At 27.0% G+C, this 21,296-nt stretch overlaps 3 protein-coding genes across 4 annotated transcripts; 1 reads left to right on the plus strand and 2 right to left on the minus strand.

The window, feature by feature from the left end:
* LOC123264291 (serine protease inhibitor 88Ea-like) lies at positions 1-8,944 on the minus strand. 2 transcript variants are annotated; one of them, XM_044727518.1, is made up of 4 exons: positions 8,779-8,944; positions 3,176-3,532; positions 2,719-3,088; positions 1-1,062 (listed from the first exon to the last, which is right to left on the minus strand). In XM_044727518.1, exons 1-4 carry the CDS (start codon positions 8,788-8,790, stop codon positions 446-448), a joined length of 1,356 nt encoding a protein of 451 aa, XP_044583453.1. In that variant the 5' UTR covers positions 8,791-8,944; the 3' UTR covers positions 1-445. The 2 variants fall into 2 exon arrangements, with proteins under 2 accessions (XP_044583453.1, XP_044583452.1); XM_044727517.1 differs by lacking the exon at positions 8,779-8,944 and adding an exon at positions 7,763-7,913.
* A 17-nt stretch (positions 8,945-8,961) lies between these two features.
* Positions 8,962-19,625, plus strand: LOC123264301. Its single transcript, XM_044727536.1, has 3 exons — positions 8,962-9,043; positions 18,666-19,173; positions 19,509-19,625. Exons 1-2 carry the CDS (start codon positions 8,973-8,975, stop codon positions 19,144-19,146), a joined length of 552 nt encoding a protein of 183 aa, XP_044583471.1. The 5' UTR covers positions 8,962-8,972; the 3' UTR covers positions 19,147-19,173; positions 19,509-19,625.
* Positions 10,531-16,160, minus strand: LOC123264293 (thiamine transporter 1-like). The gene is made up of 6 exons (XM_044727520.1): positions 15,629-16,160; positions 13,941-14,325; positions 12,173-12,532; positions 11,528-11,720; positions 11,288-11,429; positions 10,531-11,181 (listed from the first exon to the last, which is right to left on the minus strand). The coding sequence occupies exons 1-6, from the start codon at positions 15,749-15,751 to the stop codon at positions 11,068-11,070; spliced, it is 1,317 nt and encodes a 438-aa protein (XP_044583455.1). The 5' UTR covers positions 15,752-16,160; the 3' UTR covers positions 10,531-11,067.
* Positions 19,626-21,296: the final 1,671 nt, after the last annotated feature.

Here is a 21,296-nt window from a genome sequence, read left to right on the forward strand (position 1 = left end):
AAAGGTTCAATAAAATTGTTTTAAAGTTTAAAAACAAAATTATTTTATCACCTTTAAAAATATTTAAAAAAAATGACCGACTTCTCCTCTTAAATGCAATCGTTAAATTTTTGGTTATGATTCTGCCATTTTGAATCATCATCTTCACTTCAAAATTTCTTTATTTATTTTTATTTAAATTATAATAAATAATTGCTGCAAGTAAATTATTCTAAAATTTACATTCTGGCTAGGGTACCTTAATACATTTTTTTTTAATTAATTTTTTAATCCTTTTTAAGTTATTAATAAAGATGTATGACGGTTCTGACATTTTATTTCAGAATCCTTGTATTATCAAAAGTAGAGAGCGCGATCTAAGAATATTTGCAAGATGCCAACTGTAAAGTAATAGTACTTTTAATTTAAACCCTAAAAGTCAGTAAAGTATTATCAACTAATTAATTTAATTTGTTTCAGCAGACGACGTAGGTGTGCGGAACACACCAGCGAAGATGATAGACTGACTAGGCTTCTCGTAGATGAGGTAAACAAATGGATGATTTGCATTAAAAACAGCAGGTTCTGTTGGCCTGCTGGAGCGGAAGGTGAAGATGGCAGTCGCACCTGCAGCAGTGGTTCCCTCTTCATTAACTTCAATTTTGGCACGATGAACCGCGTCGCCAAGATGCAAATTGTCACTGGAGTTCTCCAGGAAGCCCCGAAGATCAGCCTTGCCAGGCTCAAGAAGTTCTCCAGCGCCCAAAGCACCAAATAACGATGAGATAGGTAATTCTTTTTCGACAGTGAACCGCGGCAATGACAGGTCAACTTCGCGTTCCAGCATTCCACGGTCCAGAATATCGTACAGCTCCTCAACACCGCGCTCAGTGCTAGTCATTCTTTCAATCAGCTGTTGAATTCCGTCTCTGTTAACTCCGACGGTCACTCCTGCTGCAGGCACTTGTCTGAACCCACGACGGGCCTTCGTCGTGACAAAGGGAGGTAAGAAAATGTACATTGATATTTCATCTCCTTTGTACGGTAATTCAATAACATGAGCGCCTAATTCTTCGGATACCACTGAAAAATATCAAGAATTGAGGTTAGTTTTCTTACGTTCCTTTGTTATATCAAATTAATAGCTATTATAATTATAATAATTAAAAGTTAGGGTAATTGACAATTATTTATTATTTTTAAACAATGTTTGATTAGTTAGTTTTAAAAAAAATTTTAATGTGTTCAGTGATTTTTTTAATGACATTAAAGTTAGCAGCCACTTGACAATTTTTTAATTTTTTTTTAACAAATTTGTTCCAAAAAATTATTTTTAAAAAATTGCATTTTCAATTTTTAAAAATTTCTACATGTCAATTTTCTTCTGCTATAATTTATTTATTACAAAAATTTTTAAAATTGTCAAATACCTTCTAAATTAATTTTGATAAAAGAAATACGAATACAACCGACATTAACCGAAAACGACCGATGATTCGATACTTACATTTTCGAGAAGTTAGCATAATAATTAAGATAATAAATAAGATTATATGAGATTTTATCGCTTCTCTTATAATTTTTTCTTTACATTAATTCATTTTTTTTTTATTTTAGAATAATGTTATTCGAATAAATCTTCAAAAAAATGAATATTTATAATTTAACCTCATAATGTTCATGAACTAACCTAAACAAATTTTTATAATTTTGAAGTCAACTGATATCTGTCATTTTTTTTTGACTTTCATAATAACTAAGGGCCAGTTTTTCAATCCAGGATAAAATTTTATCCAATGATAAATATATCTATATATTTTATATATATAAATATACTGGAAATAATAATTTTATCCTAGTTAAATTGTATCTTGGATTGAAAAACTGGCCCTCAATTTCTATGAAATAATTTAAGGAGGTACTGCGGCAAATAAAGACACCAATAGGTTATGGGTATTGGTTTCTTTTTCACGCACTAGTGCTGCCTCTCTTTACACACTATCGCCCACTTACTTCCACTCACGTAAAATATCGAAAATCGCAAACTTCAAACATTTTTTATAAAAAAATGAATACCGCTCATTTATGTTATTTTTAATAAAAAATACTTGTTATAACTTCAATTAAATATTCTCAGTTTTTCAAAAAAATTCTAAGAAAAGTATGGTTGTTATTCAATAAAATTTTCACTCTAACTACGGTCAGAATAGGAAATACATGTTAGATGTACGATTTTTAATTGCTAATATTTTGATAATTAGCACCGCAAGGACTATTAAAAAAAATTTATTCGTATAGAGGACGCTTAAAAGTACGCGTATTCAAAAATTGAAAAATATTGTAAGAAAAGTGATTTTGCACGCAGTACCTTCTTAAATAAAAATATTTCACATTAAGATATTAAAAAAATTTTTAAGTGGAAACTGTATAGTATAATTTTTTTTGCACTTGATTTTTTTTTTAATAAAAAAAAGTTTTCAAATGTCAGCTGATTTAAGCATCATAATTTTTACTTAGTGTCATGAAAATTTTAATTTTATTTTTATATTTATGAAAATTAATTAAGCAGTATTTAAAAATTTGAAGAATTTTTGTAAAAAAAAAATTGACAAGTAAAACTTTAAAAAAATTAAAAATGCAATTTTTTAAACAAATATTTTTGTTAAAAAAAATTAAAAAATAGTCAAGTGACTGCTAATTTTAACGTCATTTATATTTTACTAACTATTTGTTACTTACTGTAATTAAAAGTCGACTTTTGACGCATGTAAGTAACGATTGAATTCTTGGACCCGTAGAAAATGTCTCTTTTATTGTTAGCAGCGTCAAAACGACGGCCCCAAAGTCCTTTGAAGTAAACGGCATTCGTCAAAACAAGATCTGTGGACTCGTCGATTGCATCCGGAGCAAGAAGATCCTGGATGTGGCCTTTGGTGACATTACTAACCCAATTGTTAATGCGGTCGCGAACTTTTCCAGGATTCGACCGAAAATCAACCTTCTGTAGCTCTTCTGAGAAGAGAGTGGTCATACACTCGCGGATTTTTTTTGTGTCGCTGATCCATAGACGGTTTGCTGTTTTGAATTCGTAGTTGGTAGACACATTTCCCTGTGAGTTATAAATAAGTAAATTTTTTTGATAAAATTATTAAATTATAATATAATATATAATCTTCTTTTTAGTGACTGGAATTACCGTTAGAGCAGCGAACTCCTTGAGGGACTTTTCTAGGGCATAAGACCGCTGGATGTCGACTTTGGACAAAGAGTCGGGGATCCAGAGAGCCTGTCTCAAACCCTCTTCAGTGGTGCCTCGAGCTCCGAAAAAGGCGAGGGTTAGGGCTTCGTAGAGACTGTGAGGGCTGATGAAAATATTGTCCTTGGATTCTAGACGTGCTGATTGTTTAACGACTTTTAGGGTGAAATTGAACTTGCTGCGGATCATAAGTTTATCCGCATTGGGATTCGCTGTTGGTGGATTGTCATTTCCTGTTAAACATTGACCTGATATGCTCTGCGACAATCCAATTGTCAGGAGTAATGTTAATAGTCCCTGAAAAAATTTAATTAAACGTAAGTAAGAAAATAATTTTAATTAAAATATTTTATTTGTTGATTTTATCTAGTTAATTTATTAACTAATAATTTATTTATTTATTTATTTCCTTTTATACAACCCAACAGCCAAAAGGCCAATAACAGGGTCTCTAAATCAGTTAATACAGATAACAAAGTATAACTTAAAACTAAGTGCGCTGTACTGGTAGCTTATACAAAAGAGAAGTAATAGAACAAAAAATAATGATATAAAAAAAATACTGGAATATTTACAAATATTCCAACAAATATAATATCATATTATAATTATAATAAATAAAAATTGACTGAAGATGTATAACTAAAAATGTTTAACTAAAGATGTGAGGGATAAGATGCAAGTGAGATTAATATTCAGATGGTTTGAAAATGGAACATAATTATCAATTTATTAATTTAATAATATTTTAGTATTAGAATATTCCTTACGTAGTGAAATATTATTACCGGATGCCTAAAAATATTTTTTTATAATAAAAAATCAGTTATGAAAGAAGTTTTGACTGTCAGATAAATAATTTTAGAGTTTACAAAAGAAGAAATGAGTAATTAAAAAAAATGTTTAGTTTAAGGTAAAGTACCCAGTAGTTGAACAGATTTTAAAGTAAAATGTATTTGACCATACTTTTAATAAATAAAGATGTAATTATTAGTTTAAATAAGTGATTTTCATGAAAATATAAACAATTTTGAATTGATTGAAGCGAAAAATAACGCAGACAATTTAATATTTATATTTCGACAACGTTTTTAAGATAGGCTATGAAAGGAGTAGTAGTTGAACAATCAATTCTGACAAGCCACAGTAGTTAAACACTCCAGGAGCAACAGTTGAACTAATAAAATATATGGCAATAGGCACACTAAAAATTTTTAACGTTTTATTGAAATATCCAAATATTTATAATATATTATTGATTAATATTAAAAAGAATATTATGAATGTTTAATATGTTTTTGGGAAGTACGGGTTAGCGAGTGAGCGAATAGAAATATTTAAGTTTAATAAATTTTATTTAAATAAATCTAACTATTAATACACGCGTGTAACTTAAAAGCGAAGTGAAGCTAATAGGTTTCCAGGACTAACTGATTTTTTTAAAGTGTCCATCTCGGCCTCTGACCTCTCAGGAGGTAGGGGTATTCGAGGGAAGTATTGAGAAAATATATAGGATAGGAGTACTTAGTTGTACGTAAGTATGGAACTAGGTACAAGTAGGTCTAGGTATAGGATAGATTCTGAAAGTATGTAAAAATTACAGAAGTAGAAGTATAGTTAAAAGAGGAAGAGAGAGATATAGGTACAGAGGTACAGGTATAGAGCAATTACTGAGCTCATGGGTCCGGTCGCTGGCCAGGCGACAAGAGTTTTTAATCCTTTAATTGCTTTTTAGAAAAAGGTAGATTATTGGGATATTTTTATGAAAAATATTTGGGAAAACCCTTAAGCTTCTTACAAACAAACTTATACATATTTTTAATCTTACTACAATACATTTTATTAAGGTCTCGCCAGCTGCAAATGTGAATTTTATTATATTGCACCAAAATTACAATAAACTAATTAAACTAACTAATTAAACTAAACTTTTAAACTAACTAAAATTTCCCAAAATATTCTTGCAGAGACGAGACTTTATCAATCGCTTGGCATCACCAAGTAAATTATAATCCGGTATAATTTATGGTGATGAGACACAACTGAAACTTTTCTAAGAAAATCTTAATAACGTTGTAAAAAATGTAGAAAATCTACAACTTAAATAATAACTACATCAATTAACCATTACTAATAAACAATAATAATTATTAACTAAATAATTATATATGATAATAATAATAATCAAATAATTATAACTAATGATAATTAATAGTCAAATAATAAAATTATAATAATAATAATAGTGAAATAATGATAATAATTAAATATTCCTAATTATAAATAATAATAATTAAATTATATTACAAAGGAGTGGGTGAAAGATATGACCCCCACATGTTCATTTAAAAATGAGAAATATTTGTATTTAATTTTTTAATTACATTTTTTATGAATGACAAAGCAAATTTTCAATTATAAATAAAAAAAATCAATTCATAACGTTCAATAATTTTTAACTACACTAATTTTTAGCTACAAAACTTATTTAATTTGCAGTAATAAATAAAAATTACAATGCTGATCACTAGTCTATAAACTTATTAGAGGTTCGGGTGTTGTTAAAATTATATGGCCTCAACTTGTTCAAGTTCTGGGTACCGCTCTGAAAATCATTTTCATGAAAAAATAGCATCTATCGGCGATTCTCGAAATGTCAACTTTTAAGTTAACAAAAGTATAATTGTTTTGATGTATAATTGAAAAAACTTACAGAAATCAATTACTGTATCATTTAATAATTATAATATGCGCATATTACTCATAATAAATTTACCGATTTTGTATTATAACAATTCGAAAAATCTGTTCAAGTACTGGCCCCATTTTTATAAGTGTTCAGTACTGGGTACTTTACCTGATATTGATATTTGATTGCTTAAAAAAAAAATGAAATCATAACTTTGTCTCTTATAGTGTCAATAATTGGGACTTACTTTATTTGTTGATTTTATCTAGTTAAATTATTAGCTAATAATATTTTAATTTCAGAATATTTTGTTCGTAGTTAAAGATTATTACCGGAGACCTAAAAATATTTTTTTATAAAAAAAAACAGTCATGAAAGAAGTTTTGATTGTCAAATAAATAATTTTAGAGTTTTCAAAAGAAGAAATGACTAATTAAAAAAAAATGTTTAGCTTAGTTTAGTGAGTATAATATTTTTTATACCATCCAGTAAATTAATTTAAAAATGGTAAAGACAACCAAGGTCTAACCGACATCGGTCATGTTTTTTTTTTTATGGTGTCTCGGCCGTGTCTCTCATTAATATTCTAGTCTTGTTTTGGTTCTCAGGCTTTCGCAATAGATAAATTAGATAATAGAAAAATAAGACTATATAAATTTCGAGATTTAATACCGGATTTTCTCAGAATTGATCTCACCTCTATAAAAATTTTAATAAATAAAAGACTGGTTTTCAGGTTTTATCAGTAAGTGTGAGTAAAACAAACAAGACCCGAGACGACGTACAAAGATGAAGAGAAAAATTTACGGGAAGATCAGAGCTGAATCAGACAGTTAAAAGTAAAAAAAGCTTTCTCGAATGGATAATATGGAGAAAGCGACATATAATTCGGACATGCATAGAAGTCGAATTGAGACCATCACCCACAGTCGACCATTTATTTCGAAATCTACTGCTCTCTTTTCTTCACGTCTTTTATTACAGGTAAGCCATAATTGGGTCATTTCTTACGCGATTATTTTACCTTTTTCATTTCTTCCGATCGTTTTATTATTAAATTATGAGTCAGATAAACAAATAAAGATTAAGATTAACACACGTACTCACGCTGATAGAAATAATGCTCGTGACAGCTAGTTACCGGTGAAAGTAACGATTGAATAAAAGGTGTAAAAAAGTGAAAGCATCGCCGGGTTTTAAACTCATGTGGTTTTTAATAGATCCGGGATAATGTTTTGCCGAAATTTGTTCACCTTGAAATTTATATTTATATAAAGTTATAAGATATGAGGTTGACCTTTTTTTTTATCTCATTTCATTTTTACCCCGTGAATATTACTATAATAGATAATTCGATTGTTGCGTGCCAACAAATAAATAATTATCATCATTATAGGTAATTAATTTATCATTTTAAATTTCATTTTTTTTGTTATTCTATTATTATAAATTTATTATTACAAATATTAACGCTCTACTGGTCAGTGATAATAAAACAAGTTACGGAAAACATGAAATATTTAAATTACGATGATTATTTTTTTTTTTTAATCTAATGAAACAGAAAGCTATTTTTTACTTAAACGTTGAAAATATTTTTCTTAATTTCAAATAAAATTTTATTTGATTTTATTTTAAAAATTATTTAAAAAAATTGAAGAAATATTACTTTTATTATAAAAATAAATTTTTCAAACTATTTTATTTTAAATAAATTACCTAAAATTTTTTTATTTAATAAATTAATTACCTGATAATTTTTTTATTAATTAATTAATTAAATAAAAACATTTAAAAAATTTTTAATAAAAATAAATGAGAAGAAATGAAATACTTACTCGTGATTTCGCCATTATATAAAACAATATCAATAAAATATAATTAAATAATATTAATAAATATATAAAAATATAAAAAAGGGAAAATCTAATGATCTGAGCAAAAAATAAGAGTGTATTTGGCCAATGGCAAAGTTAAACTGAACAAATGTCGGAGAAATCTCGCCAGGTTTTACCATCTCCCCACTTTTCTTCTTTCCCCTTCAATACAACATTTTATAAAATATATATGTAGATATATTTATATATAACTATCATATAATATATACGTACAGACATCCTTTTCGTAAATACGCACTAAAATAATAACAATAATTCTAAAAGCTATCACGTACGTCAAAGGTAAATAAAAAAATCTTATGTTTAATTTATTCCAACGCTGACCGGTGACTAATTCAAGAGTTTAAACTTATATTTAAAATCAAATATTTTATCTCGGTACTTAATATTTACGAAAGACTCAACTACATCCGCTAAATTATTTATTTTTTTATTTCATCAATTTTTCAAAAATTTTCATTTTTTCATCATATTTTAAAATAAAATTATTAAGGTAATAAAAAGAAATAAAATAATTTAACAAGCACATGCAATCTGAAACTCAATCACGTGATTATTATTGAATGACTACTCGGGAATTCCCAGTTAGAATTATGATTGATCGAATCACTGTTAGTATTTTTCTTCTTCATCAAAATAAATATTCCGCGTTAATAATAAAGTCAAAGTTTAAATTCAATTATTAACATATTTTCATTTAAATATTATAATTTAAAACTTTATTAATTTAATAAATTCAATTAACGATAAGATAAATCTAAGAGTAATAAATAAATCTATAATATACACGAAGATTTTATTTATGTTGATAAATAAGAGGTCATAAAAGACAAGGTCTTTGATTAAATAATAATAATAAAAAAAAAAAAAAAACATTCTATTACAATTAAATATTGTACTATATCATCTTTAATTAATAAATTTCAATATTAATGATAATTGTAAATTATAAATACCTGAAGCTTCATTTTAATTAAAATTAACAAGTGAATCACTCTGTCACTAATCACAATTCAGTATTGTACACAGAGTAGAGTTAGCACAGTCTTTATTAATCAATCAATATACATCTATTGAGATAAGAAAAATAAATGATTAAAAATCTCGTGTTGTTTTTCAATGCAAAGTGTAATGTTAACTGTTGAAGAATATGTTATTGCGCTGGTTTATATGCCGAGTATTTACCATGTGTTTCACCTTTTTATTTTATTATGTGAATGTGTATGTATATATTTGTCTCATTTCACACTATACAAAGCTAATGTCCACTCGTATTCGTTCATGCTCTTACTTATCAGTCGTTTTAACACTTTTATGTATATGTGTACGAGTAACACTTTAATGTAGCGTATTAACATTATTATCGTCATCACTCATTTTATCTCGAGAGACTTCATCTTTTACAATACCGAAGCAAGGGAAAATCCCAATGAAATTATGTATCATTACTTAATCTTAATCTTCATCCATGACCGACTGAGTTTTTTATTACTTCCTTATTTTTTTTTCTTCTCAATACTTTAGTCAATTTTTTTTTTTTATTAATTTTAAACTAACGGACATCATTCGTTATATATAATCATAAAAATAAAAACAAACATAATAAAAATAATAATAATAATAACGCCAAAAATTTAGTATTATTATTATCTATATTATTAAGAGAATAAGAGAAATTTTTTGGCCAGTGTATTTATATGATAAAATGAGTTTTTATGATTAAATTTGGTATCATTAGAAAGGTCTTGACCCGGAGTTGTGCCTTTTCAAGATTTCATATCATTCTTACCAATAGTCAATTAATGATAATAAATATTTAGGCTGCATTCGAAAATGCTCTATCTCTAGATACATAATTAAGAAATGACCTTGTATCTCGTGAACTATTGACATTTTTAAAGATATAAGCTCATTCCGATGTTACACTCATCAAGACCTTTCATTTGAGTACCCACATCAATTTTTCATATATTTATATATATGTATATGGGTGATTCTCTGTAAGGACGTCTTAAATCTGTACAAAATTGTCCGACCAAATTATTTTTGATTTTATTAGAAAAAAAATTAACAAGAGCTACAAAACTATCAGCTTAATTATAATAAATAAACAGCCGAATTAATTTTTGCTTTCTCGATATTTGTGTATTTTTTGCCATATAACATGACAGGGGACTGATTTTTTTTATCAAATTAAGAAAAATCAAGAAAACTATTTCAATGCACTCAACTTTTTAAGTTCTCAATGAATGTTTACATTAATTAGAATAATATTAAGACTTATGGATCCAATTTTATAAATAAATTATAAACAAAAATAGCTGCCAATAATTTCCAGAACAAACGGTGCAATTTAACAAAAGTCATTATTTAATAAAGCAAAATTTTTTTATTTATAGTTCACAAGTCACGACAGTCACATAGTGACTGCAAAGTTGCTAGTTATTATTATTATTACTATTAAATTATTTTCAATTGATATAATAATAACAATTTAAAAAAAAAAAAAAACAAGAGTTAATAATTGCATCAGTAAAAAATGACAATAAATTAATTACAAATTATGTATTACTAAATTTAAACAAATCTAAAATTGATTAGAATAAATTTATGATAATTGTAATTTTTTAGAAAAAAAAAAAAATCTACAAAAAAATACAAATTATAAAATAATAATTTTCTATTTCAGTACTAATATTTTTTTTTTCAATAAATCATGAAACACAATACCGGGATTTTCCCATTCAAAAATTAAACACTCAGATTATTTAATACCATTGACTTTCAAACTCAAGGTTTTCTCGTACGTAAATGTATAGAACAAAACAATTTTTTTTTTTGGAGTTCCGCGTGGGTAATTCCACGTGTTGAAAGTTAACGTACTCGCTAAATAAATAAAATAAATGCATGTACATAAAAGGCTTTTTCTCTTTACTTATTTATTTATCTATAAAAAATACTGGCCTATATAAAATTCTAAACTTAACATTTTTTGTATAGATATTTATAAAAAATCATTTATACTCTAGAGGTAAAACTATATAAAACGGAAGTATCACAATGCTTAAACATTTTTCATCTAAAAAAATTGAAAACTATTGATATTTACAGATGTATAAAATAATATTTACCATTATAGTTCTTGGTAAGGTAACTTTTTGTTAACTACAGCAATTTCGCGGTTATTGGTCACGTAATTGCAACATTGCATCAATCGGTGACAAGACTGTTATTTATTATTATTTTCAGTCGACAATGCTGACTTTTTTCTTTTTTTTGTACGCTTTTATTATTGTAAATACCGATATTAGCGCAAATATTAAAGCGAGTGCGGCAAAATATCCGGCATAAATTGTAAACTGAAAGAAAAATAATAATAGCATTATTACTCAACAATTTATATTTTTAACTCTAATTAATATTTACTATGAGCATATTAAAATATTGCGTAAGATTCAAATTTACCTGAGTCCTGATATGAAATTTTTTAACATTCCCGCTGGTAACGATGTAGGTTAATAAACTTTGAAATGTTAATCCCAGAAAAACATTTATTCCAAAAATCAATCCAAAACTATCTTCTGATATTCTACTTGCTACTTCAAAGCTAATTAGAATAAAAATATTTTATATAAACCCCATGATTAAATATGTCACAATATTTTTTAAATTAAAATTCACCTTGATGAATAAAATTATATATACCTTGCAACTGTGACGAGAGAATGATAAATTACACCAAAAGCGATATATACTGCGTATTGCAACAAAATATTATAACTCCATGATGTTACAAATAACAAAACAGCCATAATAAATGAAAATATTGATAATATTACATCTCCAAGCAGCGCCCAGTTGAGTTTTAATTTTCCAACACCGTAAACCGTTATTCCACCTGAAAATAAATTAATATAATTAGTACAAAAAAATACAAAATTTATCATACAATTTTTTCAATCACTTGGTTTAAAAGAAACAATTCTTTAAAAATTATTGGTAATTTTTTACAAGTGGGGTTCGCCCTATTTTTGACCATATCTACTCTTAAAAATAAAAGTAGTGAAATTTCACTAAATCACAGTGAAACTTTACTAATTCTTACAGTTGAATTCGAACAACTTAAAATTAGTGAAAATTCACTAAATGATTCAATGAAAAAAGAAAACACTAATTGATCAATAGCAGAGTTATAATTTAATTCCAAGAAATTATCTTTATAAAAGCAAACAAAACATTATGATAAATTTGATACAAGATAATATTTCTTGTTTATCAGCTGTATTATCTATACAACTCTAATTGTTCCGGGAATAAAAACTATAAACTACAAGAACAATTAATATTTACCAATAATCGTATAAAGCGCTTCAACAGCCCCATTGTAAATGGTTTCATTTTTTTTAATAGAAGTTTGCCAAATAGACTGTGCGTAGACCAGCACTTGCAAGTACCCACAGCTAGCAAGGGTCCACCAGAGCGACCATTTAATTATATACAAATTAGTAAATGCCTTTACAAAATCTTTCCACAGTAAATAATACGCTCTTTTTACTTTACTGTAAAAAGACAATTTTTTATACGCATTATCATCATTTATTCTTTGCGATGATCCAGCGTCAGAATCAACGATCAGTTCTTTGCGGTGAAAATAAAACGATTGTCCAACAGACGGCAAAAATAGCGACCAAATCGTCGCAAGCACTTGACCTATAAAATAGTAAATAAATAGATTAATACATTCAATCGGTTCTTATTTTAACTTAAGGATATTTAATATTTGATGTTTATTTAATTTTCATACAACATTTTGTCACTTTCGCAATTTCTTCAGGTACTACAACAGACAGTAATAATAATTACAATTTAATTATATATAAAAAAGATATGAACAATTAGTAATAATTTAATTAAAAGATCAAATTAAAATAATTTAAATACTTGACAATAATTGACAATTTTATATTATTTTTTAACTATTGTGAGATGATACTAGAAACAGAGGAAGTTATAAGTCGTATGAATGCCAAGATTATTATACATAAGTTTAACAGTTGATGTTGGTAATTGAGATAATTTTATCAGTGTATTTAAATTAGTTTAATTTGATCTGTTGATTAAATTATTACTAATTGTTTATATCTTTTTATCTCTAATTAAATTGTAATTATTATTGGGGCATTCCATAGTGACTGGTGGGACATTTGACTCTGGAATTCCATCAATTATAAGCTATAATTATGTGACTGAAACTCATACTACAGTAAAATTTATCTTATAATATAGAAAAATAACTAATTAACAACATCCCTTTGTCAAAAACCTCGATTACTTTTTAAGTTTCTCGTAATTATCATTTGACTGAGTGTGACTAGTGGGACATCGAAAAATCCTTCTCTCTTACCAAAGGTATACTTAAAGTCGAATTTCAGTTCGACCACTAAACTTTTAAAAAATATTTCCCTCTCAATACAAAATTTATCCTACAAATATTCAAATTTATGAAGAATTAGACCGATTACCTACGTAGAAACAATTAAAAAAATTTTTTTTATTGTGACTAGTGGGACAGGCATTTGTAATTGGTGGGACAAGTTCAAAATGTGTACATGAAGTTGTTTATTAAAAAGACTTTTATATTATTTCAACCTTAGAATCATTATTGTTTATATATTTAACTATAAATTATTTAGGATAATTAAAAAAAACTAATTAAAAAACACAAATAAAGGAATTAGCATGCTGACAACACGATCTTGATAAACTTAGGTGTTAATTAATAACGAACATAAAAAAATTTGTTCTTAAAACTTCAATAATAAATATGTCAGTTAATAACAAACATAAAATGAATTTTTTCTTAAAACTATTAAAACAACATTTGACCCGGATATAAGTTAGTACGGCTAAAAAATTACTAGGAGAGAAAAATCGATTTTCTTATTGATTAAAAAAATTTTTTTTTACAAATTAGTAAAATATAAACTTTTAATAATAAATTAGGACTAAATTAGAATGAATTAGAGAGATTTAAAAATTTTAGTCATTTTCCCCATTTCGCATGGAATGCCCCACTATTATCTTTTATTAGTTTATTGATTAATTATAAAAAAATTACCAATGACAGTGAGGTAGTTGAGTTGATGATAATCCAACCAGCCGTATATTATTATTATCTGGCCTATAACACCGGTGATAAATCTACCGAGCAAGAGCGCTGATCTAGTGTAACTGGACACTGCTTGATAATGTTCTTTATCAACTTTTGCATAAATATACGTGTAATATGCTACTTCCGCTGATATGTAAAACCCATAGAAAATTTCAACGAATACCAAAGCCGGTATAGAGTCGCCTAATATTAGTCCGATGAATGTTATTATGCCTGATAAGCCACATAATATTATCACTGGCTTGTATCTCAAGAAATCTGTTAGTAAGAAGACGATAATTAGTGTCGCAAAATTACTGTAAGTTCCGATTGGATAAATTTCTTCAGTAACCTGAGAAAAAAAAGAAAAAATTATTTTTAATCAATTCATTTTTTTTATCTACTATGATTTGAATATCTAATGTAGATATGTACAATTGTACATATTATTCAGAAATCTGACTATTTTTTTTTTTCTAAATAAATTATTGTTAAAAAATTTTAATAATGAAAATTTTTAAAAACTATCAATTTAATTTTTAAATAAATATTTTTGTAATATTAATAAATAAATAAATAAATATTAATTTATTTTTAAAATAAAAAAATTGACAAGTGTGTTGATTTTAATATTATTTAAGTAGTATAACTATTATGATACTAAAATTAACACAAATTGTTATAAAAAAATTTTAATAAACGATTTTAAGTACATAAAAAATTTTTTATTAATTATAAGTGCAAGTTATTTAAGGACATATTATTTTTATAATTAATTTATAATAAAAATAATGAAAATTCAATTATCAGACATCTGACAATTTTTAGGATTTTTATTATTAAAAAAATAAAAAGAAACATTCTACATTTATAAGATTTTAAAAAATATAAGTGCAATTTTTTATGAAAATTAAATTAGCCGATATCTGAAAATTTTTATAATTTTTTTTTTATTAAAAAGATTATTACAATAAAATGAATAGATAAAATTCTACTTATAGATGATTTGAAAAATTATACATACAATTTTTTAAAAATATTTTTTTAGTTGCAATTTAATTGTTGAAAAAAAAACCAAAAATTGTTGAACGCCGGCTAATTGTAGATAATACTAAAGTTAGCCGACGTTTTTAATTTATTAAATTAGAACTAAAAAAAAATTTTTAAAAATTGCAATAATAGTTTTTCAAGTTTTTTACAAATTAATTTTTTTTATTTTTTTTGTAATAACTTTTTGAATAGAAAATATTCTAAAAATTTTTTGATGTCGGCTAACTTAATTTTAGTGTCATAAATATTTTTGTTTCTAATTTAATCAATGAAAAAAAAATTAAAAAATATATAAATGTCTGTTAATTTCACTATTATCAATTATAAATAATTTATTTAAGAGCCGGTCCCTATGATTGCAGCTTTTGATTTCTCGTCTAAACAAAGAAGATTTTCGAAAAAAACGCTCAGCTACGTAATAGATTTTTTAATTATCTATTTTATAGCTGAGCGTTTTTTTTCGAAATTCTCATTTGTTTAAAAGAAAAACATAAAACTGCAATCAGCTTTATCATCGCGAGTGCAACAAGGATAGTACCGTTTCTCGCCGTGAGTGCGACGCGAGAAAAAGATGGGATCAGCACTTAATAAAATAAAAAACTTACTTGGGTGCTAGTGAAATTTTTCGGCGGATGAGTCAAGTACTCAAAAATAAATGGTTCATTTGGTCTAAATTCTTTAAGAAAACCAAAAATACATAAAATTTGTGAAATTCTTATCCAGTGCATTTTAAAACTTTCTTATATTATCTCCAACTTTAATTTATAATTTTAAAATCATTTCAAGTTTTTTAAAATTAGTTGTTGCGTGTCATTCAAATTTTCATTGATAAGTTTATAATTAATGAGAATACTTATGAGAGTAAGTAATATGAATGGAGTGCTGGATTTAACCAATTAATTTTCCGGTGACAGTTTATGTAATAGAGGTTAACAAAATTAAATAATAGTTATTCGTCGAGATATAAAAATGTAATTGATACAATTTGATAGTTCATTGGGTAAATAGTTGATTTTTATAAAACACACGTGACACTGATAGTTAACAGCTGAAAAATGACAGTGATTGTCGGTTGTGATTATTCAACGTTATGAAAAACGTTTCAATGCTCACATGGTTATGTTATAATAATAATAATCATTATCAGTTACTACTATTATTATTATTGTTTGCAATGCCATCTATCTACTTGGTTCAGTTTGAATAATCCCCACAACAAAAATACATAACAGTTTGAAGTTAGTCAATAGTCGAAAAAATGGGACCTGATTCCTTATTGGTAGAATATAGACCCTCCTTAGTTACTATTGGTCAATCTCCTGGTACGCGAACATATCAATATATCGTTATAAATCGAACAGGAAAATTCAAATTTTTATTTAAAAAAATAATTAATTTTAATTTTAATTAATAAATTTTAATAAATAATAATATTATATCGATATAAATTGAACAGGAAAATTTGAATTTTTATTATTATTTAATTAATAATAATTAATTTTAATTTTAATAAATAATATCCCTACAATAAAAATACATGACAGTTTGAAGTAAGTCAATAGTCGAAAAAATGGGACCTGATTCCTTATTGGTAGAATATAGACCTTCCTTAGTTACTATTGGTCAATATCCTGGTACGCGAACATATCAATATATCGTTATAAATCGAACAGGAAAATTCAAATTTTTATTTAAAAAAATAATTAATTTTAATTTTAATTAATAAATTTTAATAAATAATATAAATATAAAATTAATAAAATTAATTTGCCGATAATAACTGAACAAAAATGGAACAACCCTATCAATGTGTTCATTCGTTATTTATTTATTATATTTTAGAATTTTAATTAAATGAATAATGAATATATAAATATTTATTAATAGAATTCATGACTAATAACAATAATATAAACAATACCAGCAACACATGATGATAATAATTATTATTATAATAATAATAGTAATTTAATGTTTATTTTTCTAAAGACTTACGTCAGAAAATATCTATAAAATAATAGTAATAATAACAAAAGATGTTACTATTATTGTTACTAAAATTAAAAAAATCACCAGATGTCAAAGATACATTTATTTGAATAATTTTTATTTACATTAAAGTTCTTGTCTTTTAACTAATCAACCATGATAATAAAATCGTAACATTATAAATTTAGTCAATGTGGCTACAAAATTTCTTCAAAAACTTACAAGGATTTTTCGTTCGCGAATAAATCTAATAATCAAACGACGTCATTTGACGATATTGTATTTATTTATTTATTTATTTATTAACCTTTTTTTTTTTAGGATATTAACACAAACGATATTCAACTGTTCAATTAAAAGTTTCCCAAGAAAGCCATGAACGTTATCCGGATTTAAGCCATGTTAAACCCGCGAACTGTATATGATTTTTTTTATGTGTTTAGTTTATTTTTCATATTTCTTCGCGGAAACTCACATTAAACGTGATAAATCACCTGTTGCATTTCACGGAATAATTATATTATGTCAACAATTACGTCCGCGGCTTTATATAACGGATATTTAATTAACTATTGTTGATATATGAATTTATTCTAAATGCACATTTTATGATTTAACATATTCATATCGGTTCTACGGGCCTCAACATGAAATTATTCAATGCAACCACATAATTTCTTCATTACGCAGCAAAATTACGAACATTAGCCGTATGAAAATAGTGATTTCTTCTTTCGTGGCCTATGAGGACATTTCGTTCGCGAATGAATCTAATAATCAAACGACGTCATTCGACGATAGTTGTTTCAATTCATTGAATGTCTTTCATCTTATAGGATGATGACATAAACGGTATTCGATAGTTCGATCAAAAGTTTCTTAAGAAAGCCATGTACATTATGCGCATTTAAGCCATGTTAAGCCCGCGAACCGTACATAATTTTTTCTATGTGTTGGAATGTCTGCCATATTTCTTCGCAGCAACTCACGTTAAATAAGATATGTTCCCCGTTGCATTCCTCAATGAAATTTAATAACTTCATAGTTTACGTCCACAATTTCATATAATGAATATTTTATTAACGCTCTTTAACATCCAAATGAATTCTATACACATGTTCTATGGTTATACATACCCGTATCAGTTTACCATTCCTCAACATGAAATTATTCGATGCAATGACATAATTTCTTCATTGCATGAAGAACATAAGAACATCAACCGTATCAAAATAATCTCTTCTTTCATGACCTATAATGATTATTCGTTCGCGAATAAATCTAATAACCAAACGACATCATTTAACGATAGTTGTATTTATTTATTGAATATTTTTCGACTTTTAAGGGAGTATTCTACTGTAGAATTTTGAGAAAATCGAAAATTTTTTTTTTTCATATTTTCAAAAAAAAGTTTATTTCTAATGTATTTTTAATATTAAGTAGCAAGTAACAAGTAGCAAGTAGCAAATTTACTCCTAATTTACACCTAAGTTACACCTAATTACTACTTTTTTGCTACTGACCGTATACCTGTCCCTGCATGAAAACACACCGCACGGGAGGGGTATACTGAGGTGGACCTACAACCCCGCTGTCCATCTTACAGCAACAAAGAGAGTTTATTTCTAATGTATTTTTAATATCATCTAGTTGGTGCAAGTATCAGAAGGCAATAGAAGACGGCACTATTGACGAATTTGACCACAAAAATCCTCCTCTAAATGACAAAGTTTTAGAAGTAATAAAACCAATTTATGAAAGTTTATCAGCTGATTCTTTATTGGAACGATGTTTGGGTTCTGAAACCCAAAATAATAACGAATCTTTGAATTCGTTAATTTGGACTTTTGCTCCGAAGCACATTCACGCTGGACCGAAGACAATTGAAATTGCCACTTTCTTCGCAGTTAGTATTTTTAATGAAGGTTTTATACCTATATTAAAAATCTTAGATGTTATGGGAATCACGATTGGCCCAGAAGCTAATGCTTTTGCAGCGAGACGGGACGAAGCGCGTATCGAGCGCTCGGAACTCCGGACTTCAGAGGCGTCAAAGGAGGGTAGAACTGCACGTCTTCACAAGAGAAAATCGGAGAATGAGCATTTTGAAGTAGAGGAAGGATTCTTATAGGGAGCAGGAATCGCCGATTAAAAATATGTAAGTATTCTGTACCATTCTACAAGTAAAATTGTCGAAAATTTGTCTCAAAACTTTGAACGCGTTTTTCTCGGAACTACTTTTTTCGAGCTGACGGTAAGGATATCTCGAGTTCTAATAAACTGATTTACTTCAAATTTGAAGAGGATGTTCTCTATACGTCGCTTCATCTCGTGAACCCTGCCCAAAACTATAATTTCTAATTTAGTATTTTTAAAAAATTCGGAATTGTTAAAAAAATATGAAAAAAAAAAAATTTTTTTTTAACTTATCCAAAGGTTATACGATAGTGGCATCTATAATAACTAAGAATCCGTCTGTTTTTTATGTTTCAGATCACCAGGAGGGTTAGAATAATGCACGCCAGGACACCCTCTTTTTTTTTGACCCCCCACTTTGACTGCTCATAACTTTGTCAATTTTAATTTTTTTTTTTAATAATTTTTTTATGTAATAATAAATTATCAATAAACAAATGATAAAATAATTGATCATAAAAATATTTTTTTTTTCCTTCGTATAGCGCTTCTAAAACCGGGCGAAATTCATGCCTCTACAGTAGAATACTCCCTTAAGATGATGATGACACAAACAATATTTGATTATTCGATTAAACGATTCTCGAGAGTCATGTACGTTATTCCCATTTAAGCCATGTTAAATCCGCGAATCATATATAATTTTTTCTATGTGTTGGATTATCTGTCATATTGCTTCGCAGCGACTCACGTTAAATATTATAAGTTGCCCGTTGCATTCCACGAAAAAATTTAATAATGTCAAAGTTTACATCCACTGTTTCATACAATGGATTTCTCATTAACAATTTTCATGTATGAATGAATTCTAGATGCACGTTTTATTTTTAAACATATTCGTATTAGTATAACGTGCTCCATCATGAAATTATTTAATGCAACAACATTATTTCTCCATTACACAGCAAAATTACAAACATTATCTGTATAAAAGTAATAATTTCTCCTATCTTGACCTATAACAATTTTTCGATCGCTAATAGATCTAATAATCAGATAACGTCGTTTAACAATAGTTATTTTTATTCATCGAATTCTTTTCAACCGTCAAAATAACGACCCAAACAATATGCGATTGTTCGATTAAACGGTCCCCAGGAAAGACATGTACGATCTCCTCATTTAAACCATGCTAAACCCGCGAACTGAATATAGTTTTCTCTATGTGTTGGATTATCTGTCGTATTCTTCGCAGCGACTCACGTTAATATGATGAGTTGTCTGTTGCAATTCACAAAAAATTTAATACCGTCATAGTTTACATCTACGATTTCATACAACGGATTTCTTATGAACGATTTTCATGTATGAATGAATTCTAGATGCACATTTTATGTTGAAACATATTCGTATCGGTATAACGTTCTTCAACACGAAATTATTTAATGCAACGACATAATTTCTTCATTACGTAAAAAACAAACAAACGTTAACTATATAAAAATACTAATCTCAAGTTTCATGACCTATTAGAATCTTTCGATCGTGAATAAATCTAATGTTCAGATGACGTCATTTAACAATAATTATTTTATTCATCGAATGGTTTTCGTCTTTCAAGATAAGGACACAAACAACATTCGATCGTTCTATTAAACGGTTCCGAAGAAGGACATGTACGTTATCCGCATTTAAACCATGCTAAGCCCGCGAACTGTATATAGTTTTTACTATGTACTGAACTATCCGTCATATTCTTCGCAGCGACGCACATTAAATATGATGAGTTATCTGTTACATTCCACAAAAAAATTTAATAACGTTGAAATTTATAATCACGGTTTTATATGATGGATATTTTGTTGACGATTTTCAACATATATGAATAAATTCTTTATGCACCTTTTATGTTTAATTACTCATATTCGTATCGGTTTGACGTGCTTCAACATGAAATTATCTGATGCAATGACATACTTTCTTCGTTGCAAAGAAAACATAGCAATATCAATCACATAAAATAATAATCTCTTCTTTCATGACCAATAAGGATTTTTCGTTCGGGATTAAATCAAACAACCAAATAACGTCATAAGACCGTAACTGTTTTCATTTATTGGACCTTTTTCATCTTCAAGAAAAGAC

Source organism: Cotesia glomerata, linkage group LG4 (assembly GCF_020080835.1).
Source record: "Cotesia glomerata isolate CgM1 linkage group LG4, MPM_Cglom_v2.3, whole genome shotgun sequence".
Lineage (NCBI taxonomy): Eukaryota > Metazoa > Arthropoda > Insecta > Hymenoptera > Braconidae > Cotesia > Cotesia glomerata.